General features: G+C 39.3%; 1 protein-coding gene across 3 annotated transcripts; it reads left to right on the plus strand.

Moving 5' to 3' along the window:
* The first annotated feature begins 331 nt into the window (after positions 1–331).
* Positions 332–21261, plus strand: RIPK2 (receptor interacting serine/threonine kinase 2). Of its 3 annotated transcripts, XM_030446389.1 has the most exons (12): positions 1022–1088; positions 1281–1341; positions 4650–4803; positions 5926–6081; positions 8372–8529; positions 10839–10888; positions 11245–11406; positions 14684–14769; positions 14960–15049; positions 15626–15743; positions 19268–19447; positions 20644–21261. In XM_030446389.1, exons 3-12 carry the CDS (start codon positions 4768–4770, stop codon positions 20967–20969), a joined length of 1362 nt encoding a protein of 453 aa, XP_030302249.1. In that variant the 5' UTR covers positions 1022–1088; positions 1281–1341; positions 4650–4767; the 3' UTR covers positions 20970–21261. The 3 variants fall into 3 exon arrangements, with proteins under 3 accessions (XP_030302248.1, XP_030302251.1, XP_030302249.1); XM_030446388.1 differs by lacking the exon at positions 1281–1341 and having other exon boundaries at positions 332–1088; XM_030446391.1 differs by lacking the exons at positions 1281–1341; positions 4650–4803 and having other exon boundaries at positions 962–1088.
* The last annotated feature ends 593 nt before the right edge of the window (positions 21262–21854 follow it).

Genomic DNA, 21854 nt, shown 5'->3' on the forward strand with positions numbered 1-21854 from the left:
TGCCACTCCTAGTGGAAAGCAACACATTTCTAACTTTAAAGCACTGTGTTTGTTAATCTGTCAGCACTTGACTTGGTGAAGAGGCCTTGCGAAACCTTCCTGAGCAACCCTCACCTGAAGCTGCCGCACACACCCCAGCCCATCAGGCGGTTCGCTCTCAGCAGGGGCATGGGTCTGCTTGCCCTTTGTTTTTTTTTCCTGGAAATTTCAAAACTCACTTTTTGAAACGCCGCTGCCTTTAAAAATCCTATTAAGGCAACGTAAGAGAGGAGAAGAGGGCGCTTGCGCTCTCTTTCCTCTCGCTCAATCTGAGAACTTATTAACACAGCCCCGGAGAGGCATCCGCCACAGCTCCGGGGGGCGGCGTGAGGAGCGCGGCGTGAGGAGCGCGGCGTTCCGGGACGGGCTCGGCCCGGTTATCCCGCATCGTCTTTAAGCATCACTAATAACACATTCCCCACCCGCTTTCCGCACGGAGTAGGGGGATGCTTCTTCTCTTGTCCCCCGGCCCGGGGGACGCCTCCCGGCACCACGCTTCGGCTTCCCCGAAGGAGGAGGCCGCTGCCCCCCGTGCCGGGGAAACGCCGGGACCGTCACTGCGCTCCCCCGGGCTCGTTCCCGGACTCCTCCTGCTCGCAAGACTTCATCGCAGCGGCTCCGCCTTCCCTGACCCGTGAAGCTGTTTTCCTCGGGGAAGTCTCTCCTCCGTGGGGCTGAAGGAGGGGTGGACTCTCGGCGGCCCGGAGCGGAGGCGGGCCCGGGAGGTGCGGGGGAGAGGCGAGGAAGGAAGGCGAGAGGAGCTGCGCGCTGTGATCTGCTGCGGACGCTGGAGAGACGGCGCGGCCGTCCCCGGCAGCCCGCACCCGTCCGCGGACCCGTCCCCGGCGGCGGAGTGCGAGGATGAGCAGCGGGGATGGTGGAAACCTGGGGGGAGCCATCAGCTACGCCCTTCCCTCCATCCCTTCCAACAAACTCCCGGACTTGCGCTTTATCAGCCGTGGTGCTTACGGTACCGTGTCTGCGGCCCGTCACGCTGACTGGAGGGTGCCGGTGGCTCTCAAATGTCTGCAGGGACCACTACTAGACAGGTAAAATGGGGGAGCAGCGCTGCAGCGGGCGGCCCAGAGGGAGTGGGGGGGGATGATGGGCGGCGACGCGGCTGCCGGGTGAGGGACCCCCCGCTCCCCCACCCTGACCCGGTAGCCGCGCCTCCCCCATCGCTCCCCCCAGCGTCCCGTGAAGGGAAGGACTGAACTGAACCTGTCTTTCCCCCAAACCAGGGAGGGGGCTCGGCACTCCCTCTGTGTCGCGGGACATTGCGTGCGTGCGTCCCGGCAGTAGGTAAAGCAGCGGCGGCAGGGGGTGGAGGGCGGGCTCCGGCGGGTGAGGGGCGAGCTGCCCGCCTTGGCTTTCTTAGGTTGGTGGATCCCGAGAGAGAGACGGGTGTCTTGATGGGCCGGGCTGATGGAAATCCAAGAGCAAGGGGAGATCCGACGGAAGACAAAATAAGCTTGAGCCATGAGCAAGCATGTAGCAGCCCTGAAGCTTCCTCTCTTTCCCTTGCTGAAAACGGGTGCTTTCATTCTCAGTGCCTCTTTTGAAATTATTTTGTTTTCCTTCTGCAATGCTCACCTTGGGGTTCCTCTTCCACGTGGGATTTGCACAGTTGTGCTTCTTCCCGGGTGTGCTGGTTGCCAGCTGTTTTGCTGAGGTATCAGTGGGATATTAAAATGAAAGTCATTAGTATAGATTGGTTGTTTCCAGAGATAGAATAGAATGATAGAATCACAGAATGGTTAGGATTGGAAGGGACCCTAAACATCATCAAGATCCAACCCCCCCTGCGTGGGCAGGGACACCTTCCACTAGATCAGATTGCACAAGGCCTCATCCAACATGATCTTAAATGCTTTCAGGGAAGGGGCAGCAACAGCCTCCCTAGGAAACATATTCCAGTACATTACTACTTTCATGGTGAAGAATTTTTTCCTAATATCTAACCTAAATCTATTCCTTCTCAGTTTAAAACCATTGCTAGAGATTGCTTCTGTCTCCTGGAAGAAGCTTCTCTGAGACAATGCATAATGGATTTTTTTTTTTTTTTGGGGGGGGGGGTCTAAGGTCTGAGAGAAGGTAATTGAAATAATAGGCTTGTAGGCCCCTGCATGCAGTGTGGTATTTTCAAAGCTCCTCAACTTGTAGCAGTTGTGTTCCCCATTTTCCTGAGGCCCAAATAACAGAGTTTATTGTAGGAGCTGGCGCTCCTGTAAGGGGCAGACACACTATAAGGGGGCAGCAGGTAATAAATTTCCATCCATCTCTGCCTCATTCACTCCCTATAGTGCCTTTTTTCTTTTATAAATGCAAATTTGCATTTTCTTTTACAGTCAGAAGGCTGCCTGACTGTAAACCTGCCTTTTATTTTCTTAGGTGTCTTTAATACTTACTGCCTCAGGTTTCTTTGATCTACTATTAGGCATTTAGGCAGAATAGCTTCACTCAAAATAGCAAGGTTTTTAGTCTTGTGACCCAAAATGCTAGAATATAAATAAGTTGTTTAAAACTATCTCATCTCTTATTTTCATGTGTGTTTGCACAGGCTTTATCTCTGAAATCTTGCTAGAATGAAATGGAATGTAAATTAAACTGGAATATTGTGTTCTCTAATAAGTTTATTGATGGTGTGTTTTTTTTACTTTAATTCAAATGTCTGCTTAAATCCTTAATAATCAGAAATACTATGTTTATCTTCTGAACTCAGTTGGGAGAAAAGAATACTAATTTAGCCTTGCAGGAATTTAGATTAGTGGGACATGTAGCCTGTGTAATTATGGTGAAAATTAGAACTGAGGTAATAATAATAATTCAGCCTCCATGCAAAGCCTGGAGATGCTATCAAAAGACCAAAAGCTTCAAGAAATCTGTTATAGCTGAGTCTCTGCAGACAGTGATCTGTCAGTTGTATAGCAGGCAACATAAAATGCCATCCAGTGAATGCTGTCAAGAAAAGGGGAGGGTTCATGGTGCAGTTAATTACCCATCCAGGGAGCCTGTGGTGTGTATCCCAGAGGTTGGGATGGTGTGTATGTGTGACCAGCCAAAAAGCAGAGCTGGTTGGAAAGCTCTTGTGGGTGTGTACTAAGTTAGGCATTACTCAGTGACCTGGTGTGGAGCAAAGGTGAAGTGACTTACAGACACAGGAGTAGACCTCAATCTGTTGCAACTCATTTCCCAGCCTACAGTTAAATCCCATGCAGATGTACCTCATAGTCTGGGAAAATCCCTAGCTTTCCCAAATCCAGTCATTTCTGGAGAGAGGGAGGAAGGAAGGGAGTTGTTGCTTGTCCCATGATTTTATTGACACAGTTCCTAGACTTTCTGATAATAGAAGCCTTTTCCCATCTTATAGATAAGGACCAAGAACTGCTTTTAATTTCAGGTTTGCATCTAAATGCAAAGTTTTCCTGTCTTAAAAGGAGCAGGCATTATTTTTCCAGGCTTCCTCCTCTCCCCATATTCTCTGGTGCCTTTTTCTTTGTGAGTGGTAGCCGCACATCCCTGGGTCCAGACTGACATGTGCTCTTCAGTGTGCACCCTGGGCTTGATGGTTACAAGCCAACTCTCACTCAGGAGCTCTATAGCAACAGTAGCGCCGTGCTGTGCTGAGAAAATTGTCACAGCCATAGCCCAGCCTTGTATGCAGCAATGCCCCAGCACAGCTCTGTTGCTTCTAAACCAGACTGCCTAGCATCCTACAGCCTTTGATGTGCTGTGAAAGTCCAGTATTTGGATATCCTTGTCACCCAGGTATAAAATCTAATTCTTTTTTTTCCCATAGAATTACCCTTCATGGTCCAGATATCCAGGAAAATTTGAGATATATGGCATACCAAAAAGTTTGTCACTTTTAGGGATGATAGCAAGTGTATTCTTAAATAAAACTTGAGCTTCTTGAATGCACATGCTGCAAGGTCTGAATTTGTAAAGATGAATCAGTTCACATTTCGAGGAGGCCAAACATGATGATGGTGACCCCTTTCTTCTGTGCAGTCAGGGAATGTTTTTTCCTGAGGGTGTTTCAAAGCAGAGGCCCAATTTGAAGGAACAATTGATGTGAAAACAAAATATAGTTAGGCAGTTCTCCTTCAGAAACTGAAGGTGCTTTCCTTTAACCCATGTTATTTTAGCCTATGTCAACGTTCACTGAATTTACATGGTTGGAGAATTACAAGTGTTAAAATCTCCATTCTGTTGGAGATTAATATTGTGCCTCAAGGGAAACTCATGGCTTGAAAATGGACAGTAAATAGGACAAATGTATCTGGTTATTACCTTTATTGTCACACACAGGATAGTGAATAATTTGAGTTCTGACTGCATCTTTATTTACTGGAAACATGGCTGAAAAATGTGATGGAAGTAGATCTCTGTGGTACAGCAAACCTGGGGAACTTGTCTTGTATTTGGATTTTTAGCTTCTCATTTACAGTATCTTGTTATCAAAAAAAAACATATTAGGAAGCAAATGGTGAAAGGTGGTGGTACTGCATATGGGTACATATATTTTTTTTAGGCAACTTTAGTGAACTGACATTTGCATTGAGTTTCCTTGTACTGGTATGGTAACCTTTTTTATTTGTTTCTTTAAGTGACAGAAACCATCTTCTAAAAGAAGCAGAGATATTACACAAAGCCAGGTTTAGTTACATTCTGCCAATTTTGGGAATTTGCAACGAGCCTGAATTTCTGGGGATAGTAACAGAATACATGACAAATGGGTCATTAAACGAGCTTTTACATGGGGTAAGTGTACTTACAGACCTTAAATACAGTCCCTGGTTGTTTCAGATACCTTTCGTTTTCCATACTAAAGGGAAGTAGTGTAGTGAATTGTATTATTACTAGAAATTTGGGGGGCTCAGATAGATGTTCTGTTTCCCCAAAAATCAACAAGACTTAGCAGACTTTAATTTTATTACAATTTTTCCTTTAATGTAGGGACCTGTTGCTGTCTTTATGTCAAATTACTGTATACCGTCCCTTTAAAATTCTCTGTCATTCTCTAATTAAATTCTGAAATACTTATGCTTACTTCAACCTGGGTTTCAGAATTATGACCAATGTAAATATCCCACAAAAATGGTGGGTTTTTTCATTGAATCTGAATCTTTATTAAGAAATAAATATTTTATCTTTAGTTTCTAGAAGTCAAATATTGCTAATCGGAACACCTGTGGATATTTCTACCAGATCTTACTCTCCAGAGTGTCTGAAATCTCCATTTGCTTGTTCTGAGCATGCAATGTTGCTACTGTAAAGCTTCTGCAGTCATCTCAGCAGCAGTGCAGCTTTGTCTGTACCCTTAATCAATATACATCTCATACCTTACAGAACTCAGCCGTGTTTTTCATAAAAGTATTAGTGTCTGTGTAACTTTCAAGATTTCAGTTGAGTTTTACTGACTTTTTCTTGGTGTATTGATGTTTGTAAAGCTAGTATATTGTGACAAAGCACCACAGCTTTTTTTTTACCCCCAGTATCACTTGACAGTATGATTCTTTCCTTCCTTTGCGTAGTGCTCATAATCTGTGGGTTGCAAGTTTCATAGAGGAGTTCATCTGTAAATCATATTTCCATATGAATGAGTAATGTAGTAACTGTCCTACGTCATGTACAGCAGTCATTAACTATTATCTGAATGCTAAGGAATGGAAACAGAACACTGCATGATTAACATGTCTATATGTGTTTTTACAGCTAAGCAATCTTAATGCTCAGTTACAGTATTTTAAGGAGTTCTTGTAATGTATGTTTTTAAATATTAGTGCCTGCCCAAGTCACTTTCTCCTTATAAAAAGTCATTGTGTTGTGCTCGTAGATCAGAGCAGAAGATTATATTCTGGTTTTGTGGTTTTATCTTGGCAGAAAGATGTGTATCCTGACATTCCCTGGTGCCTGAGATTCCGCATTCTTTATGAAATTGCTTTGGGAGTAAACTATTTGCACAACATGGATCCTCCATTGCTGCACCATGACTTGAAAACCCAAAATATTTTGTTGGATGATGAGTTTCATGTCAAGGTACAGTTATTTAATTTGTGTTTTCTTCAGCATCCAGAATGAGTGAAAGTGTTTTAATTACCACAGAGGGGAAAGAGGGAGGATGGGCTCATACAAAGAGGATGTAATTGTATGCCAGACATTTAGTCATATCTTTGAGTTTTTATTTTGAATACTCTGCATTGCTCTAGTGTGGGTTTCATCTATCTGAAAAGACCAGAAAGCCCAAATTTGAGCTGTTTCTGTTACAGCAGTACATGATACTCAATAGTAGTGACACTCTTGTATGTCAGCCTTCCAAGGATAGCTATATCTGGACCTTTCTGAGAAGAAAATATAGAGTGTTCCTGTCCAAGATGCTCAGCAAGTCAGTTCTGGAGGACAGCAGGTTAAATTTAAATATCCCATTATTTACATAATGACATTTATGTACATACATGTTCTGTTAGCAAAGTAGAAGAACTTGTGAAATGTAACCGCAAAATCCAAACATGTTGGAAAATAGCTTTTATGAAGCTCCTCAGAGCAAGCAAACAAACATAGAGCAGTAATATTAGTTTAAATGTTTTTAAAATTAGAGTAAATGAGAAATCAGAGCTATTTTGTGCTTAATTTGTTCTTGAATGCTTCAGTGGTTACTGTGAGGTGAATCTTCTTGTGAGTCCTTTGAGCAAAGATCAAAGACCCGGTCCTGATTTCTTCTTTCTGCATTGCACAGATATTTATCTTGGCAGCAAGGTGCCTTACACAGCTTTGTCTCCGCTCACACCCTCAGCAGCTCATACCTCCTCCCACTCACTTGTGCTGGCATTGCCATCTCTCGAGCTTCTTGATAAACCTGATCAGGGAACTGATCCATGTAATTTTTTTATCCATCGCTTTTTTAATCCCTAACAGCACTGCTGTGTTCTGGTGCTCTGCCTGACCGCATCTAAACAGTTGCTTTGCTGGAGCAATTGAAAGGAAGAGAGTAACATTTGCTTACCTTACTTGCCCCCCATAAGGTCTGAAAGACTGTCCTTAGGGGGTGTTTAAGTGTTTGGGGGGGGTGGGGGCTGAAGCAAGGTTTGCTAAATTAGAACAGCTTGTATGAAAGGTCAAGAAGGTTGTCATGTATGCCAAACAGAGGTACTATTGGATAGGTATAAAAGTAACGCCAACAAGAGGAAAATTTTTCAGTATGAGTACAGTCAGACATTTGAATGGTACCCCAGGGGAAGTGGTGGATTCCTCCACTCTGGAAAGTTTTACATCTCAGTTCAACAGGGTGCTGAAACATATCATATAAACAATAGTATTAGAAAGGTTGGACCAGATGATCCTTGGTGTCCCTTCCAACCTGACATTCTATGATTCTGTGATTTATAGAGTGCTTCTGGCTGTCCCAGATCTACTCAGTAAGCAAGGTAACACAACCAGTTGCAGTGAGGAAGGCTTGATAGAAGTGAGTTGTAAAGAAAAAAAGGTTATTTTTTCACTGTAGATTTTCTCTGTACAGTCTCCAGAGAGCTTATTTCTGTTATCTTAGTTGCCACAGGCATCTGTGTTGAAAGTGTTTATGTTGTTACACAAATGCTGGACAAGTTCAGGGCTGCTTAGCTTTCTCCCCTGTGTGCAGGACACTGCAGCTCAGCCAGCAAGTTTTATTCTGCTGACTGTTTGTCTCCCTACCCATAATCTAGTTTGGCATCTTGCTCTCTGGCTCGTGGATGTCTAGGAATGTAAACTAAAGTCAATGAATTATGAGGCCACAGAGTGCAGAGTAAAGAAAGTATTCAGCAACTTTTTGAGCACAGAAGTTCAGAATATCAGATTTAGTAATTCAAGATGAATATTTCATAATGATGGGTGTGGAGTGCCCTAGAATTTTTCAGTGATAGCAACTGTCTCAGGGTATCTGCAGGCTAAATTATATAGAACCAGATTAAATTTGTGGGGGTTTTTTAACAATCAGGAAAATGGAAGTTCTCAGTAGCTTTTAGTTTCCTTGTTTTTTACCAAAGAAAGAGATTGTCTTCATACTGGACAGAGTCCAGTGCAGATTGTCCAGCTACAGCTACAGAGTGTATGAACCCTTGTTTCAGAGATCAGCAGGACAGGACAGTGCTTTAGGGATTGCATGAGTCATGACCTGAGAATGTTTTTTGAACTGGAGCTGGTGTTTCCTGTTGCTAGGACAACCACATACCTTTGTGTGTTAGGTTAACGACTTGAATGACCCCTTCTTTAGGCCATATTTCAAGAATTTCTAATCTCAGTCAGCAAATAAATCCAGTTTTTCTTCTCGGAAGGACTGATTTATCCTTTCCAGATTGCAGATTTTGGCATGTCAAAATGGCGTGTCATATCCATGTCGCAATCACGAAGTGAAACCTCTTTGCCAGAAGGAGGGACAATTATCTACATGCCACCTGAAGATTACAATCCCAGTCAGAAAACCCGTGCAAGTGTAAAACACGATATCTACAGGTAACTCATGTTGTTCTCACGTGGGCTTTGCAATCTGAATTCAAATTTGACTTACTGAACTTACTTTAACATACTTTCAGGAATTTTATTATTTTTCAGAAGTGTCGTAAGTGTATAAGCAAAATGAATGGAGGAAAATAATACTAAGTGGTAGCTGGATTTGATCACTTATTTCTTGAAGAAACACTATGACAAGTGTAAAGATCCAGAAATTAAACTACAGCTACAGAAACAGAGAAGACTGGTTTCTATAGATGAATAGACACAGAGAGATAATGTAGGGTGGGAAACAACTGTTCAAACCATTATCTCAGTGCAGATACCCTTGTAAATTGTGCACATCAATTAATCCAATTTGCCAAGTGTACTCAGGAAGGAAAGAGTAAAACATATTTTCAGAAGGGGGTTAGGAAAAAAGAGGGTAATGGGATTGGAGGGAGTATTTGGAAAGATGTCCTTAAGGAATAACTTATTACAAGAAAGTTCAGGTAGATAGACATCAATGAGTTCTGAGTAGTTGGAGTAATAGCATAGGATGTAGTAGAGAGGTGTAGCAGATAGCGGAATGGAAGTTGCTCTTAGGATATTAGAATTACACTTGGCTAATGTGAAAAGGCTTGGAGAGCTCAAAGTTTACAGGAATGATCATGGAGAGAGTTGTCATGTAAAAGTGGGGAGAAGGCATGAAGAGGCATATCACTGATGAAGTCCATCTATCTGTTGTATCCCATTTACCTTCAACTGTTTTTGACAGGGTTGTAGTTTGGTTGGGGATGAATGAGTCTCAGAGGGTCTTTCTGACTTCCAGGGTGACCACTATTTCTCTTTAATTATCCCTTACCCTTAAGCTATGCATAAAGTTCCTTGACATTCCTGAGAAAAGAATAGGGATGATAACATATATGTGACCTAATCTAGCAGTGTGACCTAAGCTCTTCTGGCTTCTTGTTTTAGAAGATTTGGAAGTATGACTGATGGTTTAATGGGTGAAGAGATGCAGAAGACAAATGTCTGTTAAAAAAAAAAATGAGAGAAAAAAAGAGAGGAAAGATCAGTAGAAGAGCTCAGAAAGATAATAAATTAGGAAGGAAAGAGATTATCTGAGAAGAGAGGAAAGAAACTGAGGCAACATGGTAAAGAAGGATGGAAGTTCTAGGCAGGAAGATATGAAGGTAGAGAGACAGAGAAATGACCACCAGAAAAATCACACGAGAAGATCTGTGCTCAGGATCAGAAGGAGGTGCTCTGAAGCAGAAAAAAAATGAAAGGCATATATAGTATACTGGGGAATCAGCAGGATGTGGTATGCAGCAGGGTTGCAGACCTGAGAAGATAGCATAGTGTAATTCTTCTTTAACAAAAAAAATAATTCTTTCCATAGTTTCATTTTTGTTGCTTCCATTTTAAATAACAGGTTTTAAAACTTTCAATCTATTTTTAAACTGATGTATGAAAAAAAAATCAAGGAGTAGAGGTTTACAAGGACATATTTTAAATTGGAAATTAGGTTCTTAAATAGTGAAATATTTTTCCTCTCTCATTTTAACCTTAGCTCCATTGTAGTCACTGAGACACTTTCTATTCATTCTGATCTGAATGGGAAAAAACAAACACTTTGAGTAAGCAAAATGTGTGTTCAGTCTGCTGGCTATAGTTCAAGGTTGGCTTCTTGGGGGTTGCTTTTGTAAAGTAAATCTTGTATATACAAGTGACATTTCTCCCTGTAGAGAAGATTGCATGTATTGCACATATAAATGTCCAGGGGGAAGCTGGAGTGTGCTCCCCAGATGCAAATCTATCTCTTACCTGACTTTGTGTTGGGATAGAGGGGTGGGATCATCCCTCCTTGTACCCTGCCAGCCATGGGAGTGTCAGACAGCTTTGATCTGGACTGAGGAGATGTCAGTGTTGCAGTGAGGACAGAGCAGTTTGCATGCTGAGATTAAACTGCATGCGCAGAATTCATGATTGTATTAGTAGAGCAGAGCTAATTCAGACTTAGGAAATGAGTTTATATGCCATGTCCTTTTTCTCTACTTAACTGGTTAAAATTTCTACTAGTTTTCATATATTCATGTCATCATAGAAATCTCTATTCAGCCATAGCTATACAGCTATATAGTTAGATATATTTATATATTCTTTTTATAGCATATATAAATATATAAATATATAGTATTGATATAGAGATAGTATACTATATAGTATTTTAGCAAAATGTTTTAATAAAATGTAAAGCTGAGCACATTGTGCTGTTAAGTGTCTGTAATCTAAAATAATATCTCCTAAAATAACATCTTTTTAAACAGTTATGCTATTATTATGTGGGAAGTGATGTCAAGGAAACAGCCATTTGAAGGTAAGGCCATGTTTTCCTTTATTTTTCCAGTGTTACGTAAAGGCTAAGCCTGAGGCCTGGGTACCAGAGGACTTCATTTTAGGGGTTACTTTTTAATTATTCAATTTTTAAGCTTGATGATGAACACTTTGAGTTACTTTTCAAATTAGAGTATTTTCCTCTATTGTTGGTTTATTGTCTGTTGGGTTTGTTTTCATTACAGTGTTTGCTAAATTAAAAATACGTCTCTTTGTAAAAGAAGAAGCATAACCTAATCTTGTCACCTATACTATGTCTGCAAAAGAAATTATTCCTCCTGTAGTGATCTATTTACATTGCATATATTTCTAATGAATGCATGATGTCTGTTTTGACAGAAGTTACAAACCCCTTGCAGATAATGTATAGTGTGTCCCAGGGACAGCGACTGGACTTGAGTGAAGAAAGTTTATCCATGGACATTCCTCATCGGGCGCTCGTCTTAAGGTTGATAGGAAGTGGATGGGCACAAAACCCAGATGAAAGACCATCCTTCTTGAGTGAGTTTACTTGGCATAAAAAGAAAAGATTTTTAAATTGAAATATTTCCATTGAACACGTGCAGAGCAAGGTTATAACTGCAAAAGGGAAATGGGAAAGGTACCAAGAGATACATATGCGCAGGTTTGTTGCGTATGATGTTTGCTTCCACCTTGTATGTAAACAAACATTTATGAATGGAACCACATGTGTGCCATAAAATCAAGATGTTAGTTGGAGTTTTCTACATTTGCCATATCTAATTTACGTGTAAAAAAGCAGAATTTTTTGTTTAACTGCCTGCACTTAAGGTTTTTTGTTTATCTTTGAAGATAACTTTTGTTATTTTTAAGAAGGGGAGGGAGGTGAAGTATATAATGAGTGCTGTGGGATTTATGAGCAAGCTGGAGAACACACCATGAAATGACTGCACATCAAATAAGCTTCAGATAGTGACTTCACCTTATGTTTGCATCTCAGTATAAATCTTTTTCACTGAGACTTTATCTTTGACCATTTCACCTTTCAGATCATACAGGACCTGGTTGAAACCATGCTCTGCACTTTCTTTCCATCTTTCCTTTGTTCCATGTTTTGTCTACAAGACCAAACATAGATACTGTCAGCCTTTTTTTGCAGTGGATTATGGAATTTAGAGAACAAGACTGAAGTGTGATCTTGTAGAGATCAGAGTGGCAGAGTATGAATTGAAAAAGTTTTGGTTTGATTTTTGCAAACCTACATTTGTCGTACCTCACTGACATTCCTGGTGTATGTTGAGCTTGTATTTATCCCATGTAAGGGGATACCACCCCATTTTGTGGTGACTTTTGGCTGTCAAGTGAAGGTTATTGCATAAATAATTGTAAAATAGTGATCACCTGTTTTTAACTGTGAAATTTCCTCTTACATGTGTTGCTGTGCTTGGTGTGGTGTGAAGCTAGTAAGGATTCCTGCAGTAGCTACACTATGCTTGTTTAATTTGCATGCCCTTAAAAAACTTCCTCCCTATTCCTTCAAAAGACAACATCCTAACTCTGTAGGGAAAGCTGAACCCCATTGGAAAGGCAAAAATATTGAATAGGAGATACTGAAAGTATTCAAATGTAGAACAGCACAAAGAGCTCTGGCTTCAGCAAGTCCATATTTTAAGTTTCTCACTGTTTTGAAGATGCAAATACCCAGACATGAAATACCAGGGGTTTTTAGTTGGTTCTGGTGGTGTTTGTATTTAGAGTTTGTATTGCTTGTTGTTGTTTTGTTAAGGTTGCAGACCTCTCTACTGGTAACATTAACGTTTCATTTGTAGCTTTAGTGAACAGATGTTTGTTGATTATTTTTTGTTTATTATTTGCTGTCAAACTCCCTTTGAGGTAGAAAGTTTTAATAAGTTGCTGTCAGAAAGCTGAGAAGGAAATGTTTATAATGGTATTTTTATTCATTATGGGAGAGGAAAAAATGAGGACCCATTCAAGCACATACAACATCCTCAAGTTCAGTTCACCATTTAAAATGAATTATGTGACTGCTTTTGAAGCATAGTTATGTTTTTCATTAATAATAAATTGTATGTCAGGTTGTTTTGGCCCAAGTCTGGTTTGTATGATTGTAAATAATAGAATTTTCTTTATCCAAGGAAGGAAATATATCTATTCATAATTTTTTTTTTAATAAAAAAGAACAGAAACATCATGATATTTCCTTATGTATTCTTGTTTTCCTGTGTTTGTTAACCACAACAAAATGGTCACCAAAGGGCTAATTGCCTGGAATATGTACCTGAAGTTTAAGCTAACTTGGGTCTGACTAATGTCTGAACCTTCTCTGGCAGGGAGTTGGAGTAGGTGATCTCCAGAGGTTCCTTGCGACCCCTGACATTCTGTTATTCTGTGATTAGTGCCATGTCTGTAGTAAGATGATCTTTGCAGAAAATATGCATTGCTTTTTCTTCTACTTTACTATCTGAAAAAGAAAGAAGAAGTTGCAAAACTGTTGCAAAATTAAGGGAAGTAAAGCTCACTGTTTGGGAAATTACCATAGCACAGGGAGGAGATAAACTAGAACTCCCAAACCCCTTTTTGTTAAATAAACTTTAAATAGAAAATCTTGGTTAACTTGTCTATTCTCCCTATAAAGAAGTGGTAAAGTCCACTTATCACCATGTTTCTGCATACTCTTGGAACATCTACCTATAATTTAATTGTAATGAACAAAAATTAACAATGCTAGTATTTCAGTGTGGAAAATAGAGTGCCAAACCTGTAAAACTCTGTTTTAGCTAATGCAAGAAATTAGGAATCCCAGTAATGAATGTATGTTTTAAAGATGCTTATGGAAAAAAATTGATAAAAATGAACTGTGGTAGTAAAAGTACAGTAAAAACTAAAAATACATCAATATGTCAAAAAATCAATATATCAAAAATACATAAATATAAAAATACATCAATAAGATGTACTGTGTGATCGATTGCTAATACAGTAAATGGATTTTGCCAAATGGGTGGAGCCCACAGAAATGCAGAATTGTAATGTGCCACTATCCTTGCCTGAGGTTTTGTTTCACTTGTACACAGTTCAAAAGAGACATTTCTCTAATACAATCATGTTAAAATTTGAAATATTTATTTTTTTTTTAACTTTTCAGTATTGGAAAGCAAGGGAACATAGCACAGGTTGTCACTTGCATATTTGGTTGTCATATGTCTCCCTATCTGAGCAGATAATTTTAATTTCTCTGAATTGCTGCCTTTGATGAGCATGTGGACACTATCCTTTGGATTCACAGAATGTGGTATGTCAGTGCCTTGACTACCACCATCTTCTCTGGCCCTGCTGCACAGCATCTATTCTGGATATTGCTGTGGTGGCAGGTTGTTTCTTTTCCTCATTTAAACCTTTACACATCTGCTGGAGTGGGAAGAGAATGATCCACACTGAGGTCTTGTGCTCTTTGGTCCCCTCTAGCAAACCAGACTTGTTGGGTCTATCTTGAAACACCTCAGATCCACCAGTTCCCATCTGGGGAATGGAAGACTGGCAGTCTGGCACAGTCCTAAATCTCTTGATATAGAGTGCTGAGGTGGCCAGATCAAGACAGGGTTTCTTTAAAAGTGTTTCACATGACCTAACAGGTAAAATCAAGAAACTTGTGTTTAGCAGCATAAGTAGTTTGATACCTCTTGAGACAACTTCCATTTATCAATATGCGTAAATTACATTTATAAAAGTAGGTTTGGTAAAATGAAAACTTAATTTCCACTTTAAATTATTCAATAAGGTCCTATTCTTTGTTTAGAATGTTTACTGGAACTTGAGCCAGTCCTGCGAACATTTGATGAAATAGCTATGCTGGAAGCAGTGGTTCTGTTAAAGAGATCAAAGGTAAGCAGCTTTCTTTACAGTTATGAGTGGTCAAATAAATTGGTAAAATAAGTCGGTAACTTTTGCTTGCTAAAACAAATGTAATCCCCTTTGTTAATTATCTAATCTTGTATCTGGCTGAAGTATGTGTTTGTTCAGCACTGTTGTCTTTATTGCAGAAATTTAATGTGGGTAAATATGTCTCTTCCAGTCACTATATGAATCACGATGTATTTATAAGATTGGAAAGAAAGCAGATGTGCAGCAGATATCTCTAAATATACCTCTGAATCCCCAAGAGGTAAATATTTTACATGTTGCTTTTGGTTTGTTGGTATCAGTGAAGATCCTGAGAGCTTAAAGGAGGATTCAGTTAGTAAGGGGAAATTGTTTTGCAGTTTACTTTCCCGTGCAGTCAGGAAAGGCATGAGGTGCATTAGATAAGTTGGGGTGTATCAAATGCATAGCCATAGAGGTAAAGATAGCAAAGGGTGGGAAAGCAGAAGTAAGAGCACGCTTGGTATATCCTTCAGATGTGTGAAAGTTATCCCCTTCAGGAGGAATGCAGCATACAATGCCAGCAGCTTGTAAGTTTTCTCCTCCCTTACATTGCTACAGATCTTGTTTATATAGGGTCTATTGATCTTGCTTATATAAGGTCATATAAATTTGCTTTCATATTTTGCTTCTTAATGCTGCTTGAAGAACACAAGTGTTAGGATTACGATTTCTTCTGGTTTACCATATTTTAATTGTTCTGTTTACTGAGCATTTAGATAGTAGGGGAAAGGCAATACTGGGAAAGTACTATGTAAAACAAAGACAAGTTTGTATTTATTTAATGTGCCTTTTCAATATACAACTGGAATAATTTCAGGAAACATGTTCTGCCTCCATTCAATGTGATGCACTTCCCCTTCGGAGCATCTCTCCAGTTATATCAAGATTCAAGTCTGTTTCCAAGAGTAATATCCTCTCATCAAGTAGAGATAATGGTGAGTACATAAATTTAAGTTGCCATGGCAGCTTTAAAATCCCACTGTGACACTGCATTTTTGTATAGTAGAAAGCTGGATCTCCATTTATGCCAGAAAAAGAGATTTGTTTTGTAAACTTTCGTTTTACTTTGTAAAATAGTAGAGTATTATAGCTCTGGTTTTCTACTCCCGTCACTTGAGAAATCCTCACAGCTTCAGTTTTCCTATTTGTTCATGAGTGCAGAGATGGAATTTACTTGTCCCCTCAGACTGTTGGTGGTTTGGTTAATCATTTGTGAACTTCTTCTAAAGATAAAAAGTCTTAACATTTTTTTAGGCACTCCTAAAGCTGAGTAAACTGAAGGTTTCCAATGCAGTCCAACCTCTTGATTATTTTTAATTCAATAAATAAAATGGCTTTGAAAAATTGATTGCCTTACGAAAGTCTTTGCACAGACCTCTTCTAGCTGTCACCTTTTCTGAATAAAAGTTGGCAAAAGTCCCAGACAAAACTCAATTTTGAGGTTTCGCTGACATCGGAAGCCAGAAATATGTGATGGGATAAAATAGCAATATATTGTGAAACAAAGGCTGCACTTGAGTTTGTTCTCTTGAAAGAACACAAACATATTTCAAATGAAGGGAGCATCCTCTGGCTTGGCAGGGAGCAGGGCTGTGAAAGTAGGCAATATGGTTGACTTCACTGCTATGGAGTAGAGCATCAAAAAGTGTGCTGTAACGTGCTACAAAACTGGAGATAACCTGGTAGAGGCTGGGAGGCACAGGCAGTTTCTTTCCAGCTCAGGTTTGAATGGATCCACTATTCTGGCTTGTGTTCAATGTACTAGAAATACGTGAATGCAGCAGATATTCCAGAGAAAATAAAATTATGGAAGGCTTAAGGCATTTGACTTACCAGGGAAAATTGCAGAAAACAATTGTAGTGTAGTTTGGCTGTACCTGTACCCAAGCATTTATCTGTACAAATAGCATAAAACCCAAAAAAGTGAAGAATTTGTGGTTACCAAACTTAATAGGAATGTTGTGATGAATTTTAGAAAACTGACTGGTAGCTTGAAAATGAACTGTAAGTGTTTGTTGTTAATTTGCTGATATCTGCATCAGGTAGTTTTATTATGGAAAAAACCCTAGCATTTTTCTTATTGTGCCAAAATTAGATGCAATAGTTTCAAGGGGAAATCTTTTCCCAGGTAGGTTTTGGCAAGAGATGTGTTTGGCATGGCACCAAGACGGAAGTTAGTGATTATAGATTTTAGTTGAGTTGGTTTTTCCATGAAATCAAAAGGCTTTTTCAGAAACTTGCTCCTTTAGTGTTAGTAACTGTCTTCTAACTTTCAGGCTCTAATTTTTTTTCCCTATCCAGCCTATACACATACTTGTTCTTAGCTGTTGCTTGGAGCTTAATTAGCTTTTTTCTCTTTTTTTCCCATTTTCATAGAACCAATTATTTTTCAAAGGACCTTTAACACCAACCATTAACATAATGCTGCCAAGTCTCACTAAACCCTGTCCCTGAACACCACATCTGCATCTCTTTTAAGCACCTCTAGGGATGGAGACTCAACCACTTCCTTGGGCAGCCTGTTCCAGTGCTTGACAACACTTTCAGTGCAGCAATTTTTCCTAATACCTCATCTAAACCTCCTCTGGCACAACTTGAGGCTGTTTCCTCTTGTTCTATTGCAGTGGTACTTGGGAGAAAAGACTCTTTTCAGGTTGTTGTAGAGAGCAGTAAGTAGAGAGTAATGTAGAGAGCAAATAATGAGGCTCCTCTGAGCCTCCTTTTTCTCCAGGCTAAACATCCCCAGTTCCCTTTTACATCTGACGTAGAGACTAATCCTTAAAAACACTTGGTTTGCAAGACAAACAAGATAAGCTCTTTTTAAGTTCAGATGTAAAATAATCTTCTTCATTCTCCTGGTATCCTACTGGTTCTCCTTGTGCATGGTCTAATTTAAGTCATTGAACTGAGGCTACCAGGCATCTGTAGTTAGTACTAAAAAATAAATGTGACAAGTGTTTTCTGCCTGAAATAAGAACTTAGTATATACTAGATTTTTATTTTTTCTTTCTCAGGAGATCCTTCATTACAGAATAAGCTGCTTAGGTTGTTGGGCTTTTTCCTCAACTTAATTCCAAATCATTAGACCCAGCTTGAAGCAGAAACTCTAGGTCTCATGTTTTGTTCTATCAGATTTCTACTTCTATTGCTGCAGACTTCTAGGTCAGCTACGTTCTAAGTAACCTTTGTCCACCCATTCTTTCTGAATAACATCTCCAAATTTCATTAGCATGTTTCTATTTTATACTATGTGGTCACTGGTCAAGTTCATTCTCCCATACTAGTACAAACCAAATAGTTGTGTCTCTAACACTATTGAAGATTTTTCTGTGCCTAGTGAACTGTAACAATCTACCCAGCAGGGCTGTTTAAAATCCTTTTCTGAAATGATCTTTCAGTCACACCATTTGTCTTCTAATGCTTTCTCATTCTCTCTTTAATGAAATCTAGTACTAGTTACTATGAGTTCTAGTCCACCTTTTTTTTTTAATAATAAGAGTGTAATTTCTTTCATGTTTTCATGTTTTCCTATTTCTGCTCCTTGTACTTACAGCTATATTCTTCTGCAGATCAACACTCTGATCTAGGAATACACCTTCAAATACTCCCACTGGATGGGTATCTATAATTCTGAGCTGTCCAGGGAACTACCCATTCTTATTGTGTCTTTAGATGTTCATCTGAATTCCTATACTTGCATCTCTGGTTCTTAGTTAACATCTTAAGCTCAAGTGAGTGAAAGTCTGTAATGAAAAGTGTATGGAGAGTTGGGTATATGTCCTGTGATTGATTTCTCGTGAGCTATTTGTCATTTGTTCCTTGAGTCATTCTTACTGCTGCTTTCACATCCTCATCTTTTTCAACCATAAAAAAATATGAAGAATAGGAACTATTAAGCTTTCCAAATGATAAAACCGTTTCCCCCCCCCCCTTTTCTTTGAAAACATTTACATGAAGAAGTCATATGTGATTTTGACAGACTACCAAAAGCTTCCAATGGCTTCCTACTGAATGTCACCATTGGCCCTCATGTTCTTTCCTCCCATCCAAGTATTTCTTTCAGTCTTTCCACCTTTGTTACACTGCCAAACCTCATCAAATTAAACTGTTTAGCTTTCATGCTGACTCCTAACTACCTCCAAACACTTGAAGGAGTTTTGTTCTTCCAGTCCTTAGGAAAATCTGTCAAACAGAGCTTTTTTTAAAGTTCACATCTACTGGATGGACCAAACCCATGGTCAACTCTTGGTAAAAGATAAGGGACATAAATGTGTAAGACCTGAGTATAAGGAATAATGTGTTCCACTGAAGAGAATTTAGGTATTTAGGTTATTATGACATGTTTTATGGAATTGTTCTAAATAGTATCCAATGACTGTATTTTATTTGAACATAGAAATAATACAACTCACTCTTTTTTTCTTGGTGTTTTTTGTTTGTTTGTTTGTTTGTTTTTAAGATGGAAATTCTGAGGGTCTTCACTCTCTCAGCAATCAGAGCACAGATGAAAATACCTCTGTAACTCAGAGTGCCAGACTTCTTGGGCATCCATACAGTTCTTTGCCCTCATCTGACAAGTGTATTTCAAATGCCTCAAATTCTGCATCATGTGGGCTGCCATCATCACCACTTCCTTCAGGTACAGCAAACACTTGTTGAATTTCAAGGCCCACAATAAGTGTCTTAATACCTAATGTGTGCAAATGAAATGTTAACTGGAACTTGTTTGTTTGTAAAATTCTTCAAAATAAGAATGCAAATAATTCTGACTTTCTTTGTAGACTTAGATGACAAAGTAAATAAAACCAATGTAAAATGTGCTAGGAGTAACTAGCTCCTAGCTTTTTTTCCCTTATTTTGAGAAAACGTAATTCCTGGTGCCTTGGGTCTTCTTTATCCCATTCCTTTTGCTTATATTATTTCTCCATTCTGCTGTAGCAGTCCAGCAGAACACAGAAAAAGCTGGCTTGAGCTTAGTTGGTTTGAGCTTAATTCACCTTTTTGCCTGTCACTTCTCCCAACTTTTAATCCTGTCATTCTTCCTCTTTTAATGGCAAGGCAAAGAGAAGCAGCAGCTGTGTCAGCATCTCACTTTTAATGGTGCTCTGTTGGGAACTCACTGGGTCATACCCCTATGCGTTAAGTAACTGTTTAAAGCATGCTTGAAAAAAAAACCAAAACCCAACTTCAATGCATGATGAATTATTCAGAGATACTTCCTAGTGGGCCACACAATAATATTCAACTTCATAAAGATTTGCTGTGTCATTGCTTTTCTAGAGATGTGTGACTCAGTACTTTTTCACTGTGTGAATCCTCAGCTTGAGGGAAATACACAGGAGGGTACAGGGATGTTTCCAGTAAACTTCAATAAAAATCCCCATGGAATTTTTAGTGCAACTTCCCCATGGAAGTTACAACCTCTCTCTTTTTAGTGCTGAGTCAGGTTTAACACTGGAGCAGATTGCTCACAAAGGCTGTAGAATCCTAGCACTTGAAGATGCTCAAATTTCAGCTGGACAAGACCCTGAGTAACCTGAATTATCCCTGGAAATGGCCCAGCTCTGAGCAGGCTGTAAGACTAGATGACCTCCTTGAGGGTTCCTTCCAATTTAAATTGTTCTGTGATTCATATAAAATCAATACCAAATTTGATAATTGGAACACTTTAAATGTGAAATAAAATAGTGAAATGTTAAACGCATGGTTACTAGTCTAGTGTATTTCTGACCAAAACTAAGTTTTAAACAGCTTTTTCTCATCTTTGTTTTATAGCACTTTTTATTGACACAGTTACCTTATTAATTTATTTTTTTCAATTCTCTCCAATCTCAGATTTTCTTTTGGAAACCATACAACAGAACATAGCTCATCAATGGATCCAGAGTAAAAGAGAAGAAATTATTGATCAGATGACTGAAGCGTGTTTGAATCAGTCATTGGATGCTCTTCTATCAAGATTTTTACTCATGAAAGAAGACTATGAACTTATAAGCACCAAACCTACAAGGACATCAAAAGTCCGACAACTTCTTGATACCTCAGATAGCCAAGGAGAAGAATTTGCCAGAATTATAATACAGAAGTTGAAAGATAACAAACAGCTAGGACTTCAACCTTATCCAGACGTTATACCTAATTCTCTAAAACTGCATCTTTAAATTAGTGCATTCCATATGAAGCCATGTGAATATTTCTTACAGCACGATCCTTGTTGCTGTATAGTAGTTTTATATATGTACTGCTCTGTCTTTACTGTGCCTTTGTAGAGTCTCAGAAACGACACTGAATTCTTCTAGACTGCATTTGGTGAGTTACAAATGAATCAGATGGAGTGTTTTTAACCAGTTGCAGAGTAGTCATAAAGACAAACACTTGATGCTTGTTGACTTAATTAATACATTTTGTTGTACATGACAAAGGAAAAACATTAAATATTCCCCCTTTTACATATTTTCTGTTTATATGTATCCTTTCCTTTCACTTTGCAGGACTGAGACAACCCATCTCAACACTGAGTATTGTTTTTTCTCTCTAGATCTCATCTTTGCTATAGAGGAAGAAAAACCTCTATGTGCTCTACTTTGGGGCTTGTATGCTGTGTTTAAACTTAATTTCCTTCTTTCAGCCATACTGGTTAGTCCTCCAGAGGTAACCTAGAAGATCTGTGGTGGGAGGAAGTTTACATTGTATTTTTACAGGATCTTCATTATGTTTTGGTTTTTTCCATTCTGTTGCCAGGGCAAGTGCTTCAGACCTTACTGCATAGAAAGAATGTCAGTCCAAAATGGTAGTCCTGGGAGCAAGGAGGACATTGTGCTGATCATCTTTGTTCTGCTAAGAACAGATACATTAGAAAGGGCGCAGCTATAGCCTTTTAATTATTTGGTTACACCCATTAAAATTCCTTATGAAATTCTAGTATGATGAGATCCACTTACACCTTATAGAAGAGATCCCTCAGTTGATGCCTCTTTTATGTTTCCTTTGTTAATACCTCTCTTACCTTTGTCATACTTCTCATGTCATGTTGATGGATCAAGTTT

The sequence above is a fragment of the Calypte anna genome, chromosome 2 (genome assembly GCF_003957555.1).
Source record: "Calypte anna isolate BGI_N300 chromosome 2, bCalAnn1_v1.p, whole genome shotgun sequence".
Classification (NCBI taxonomy): domain Eukaryota; kingdom Metazoa; phylum Chordata; class Aves; order Apodiformes; family Trochilidae; genus Calypte; species Calypte anna.

Bases quoted from the DNA above. Each gene is read 5' to 3' on its own strand.
- RIPK2 (XM_030446388.1), top strand. From the start codon at position 901: ATGAGCAGCGGGGATGGTGGAAACCTGGGGGGAGCCATCAGCTACGCC. The intron at 1,089-4,649 runs GTAAAATGGGGG...TGTTTCTTTAAG, and splicing joins CAGGGACCACTACTAGACAG to TGACAGAAACCATCTTCTAA. The intron at 11,407-14,683 runs GTGAGTTTACTT...TTCTTTGTTTAG, and splicing joins TGAAAGACCATCCTTCTTGA to AATGTTTACTGGAACTTGAG.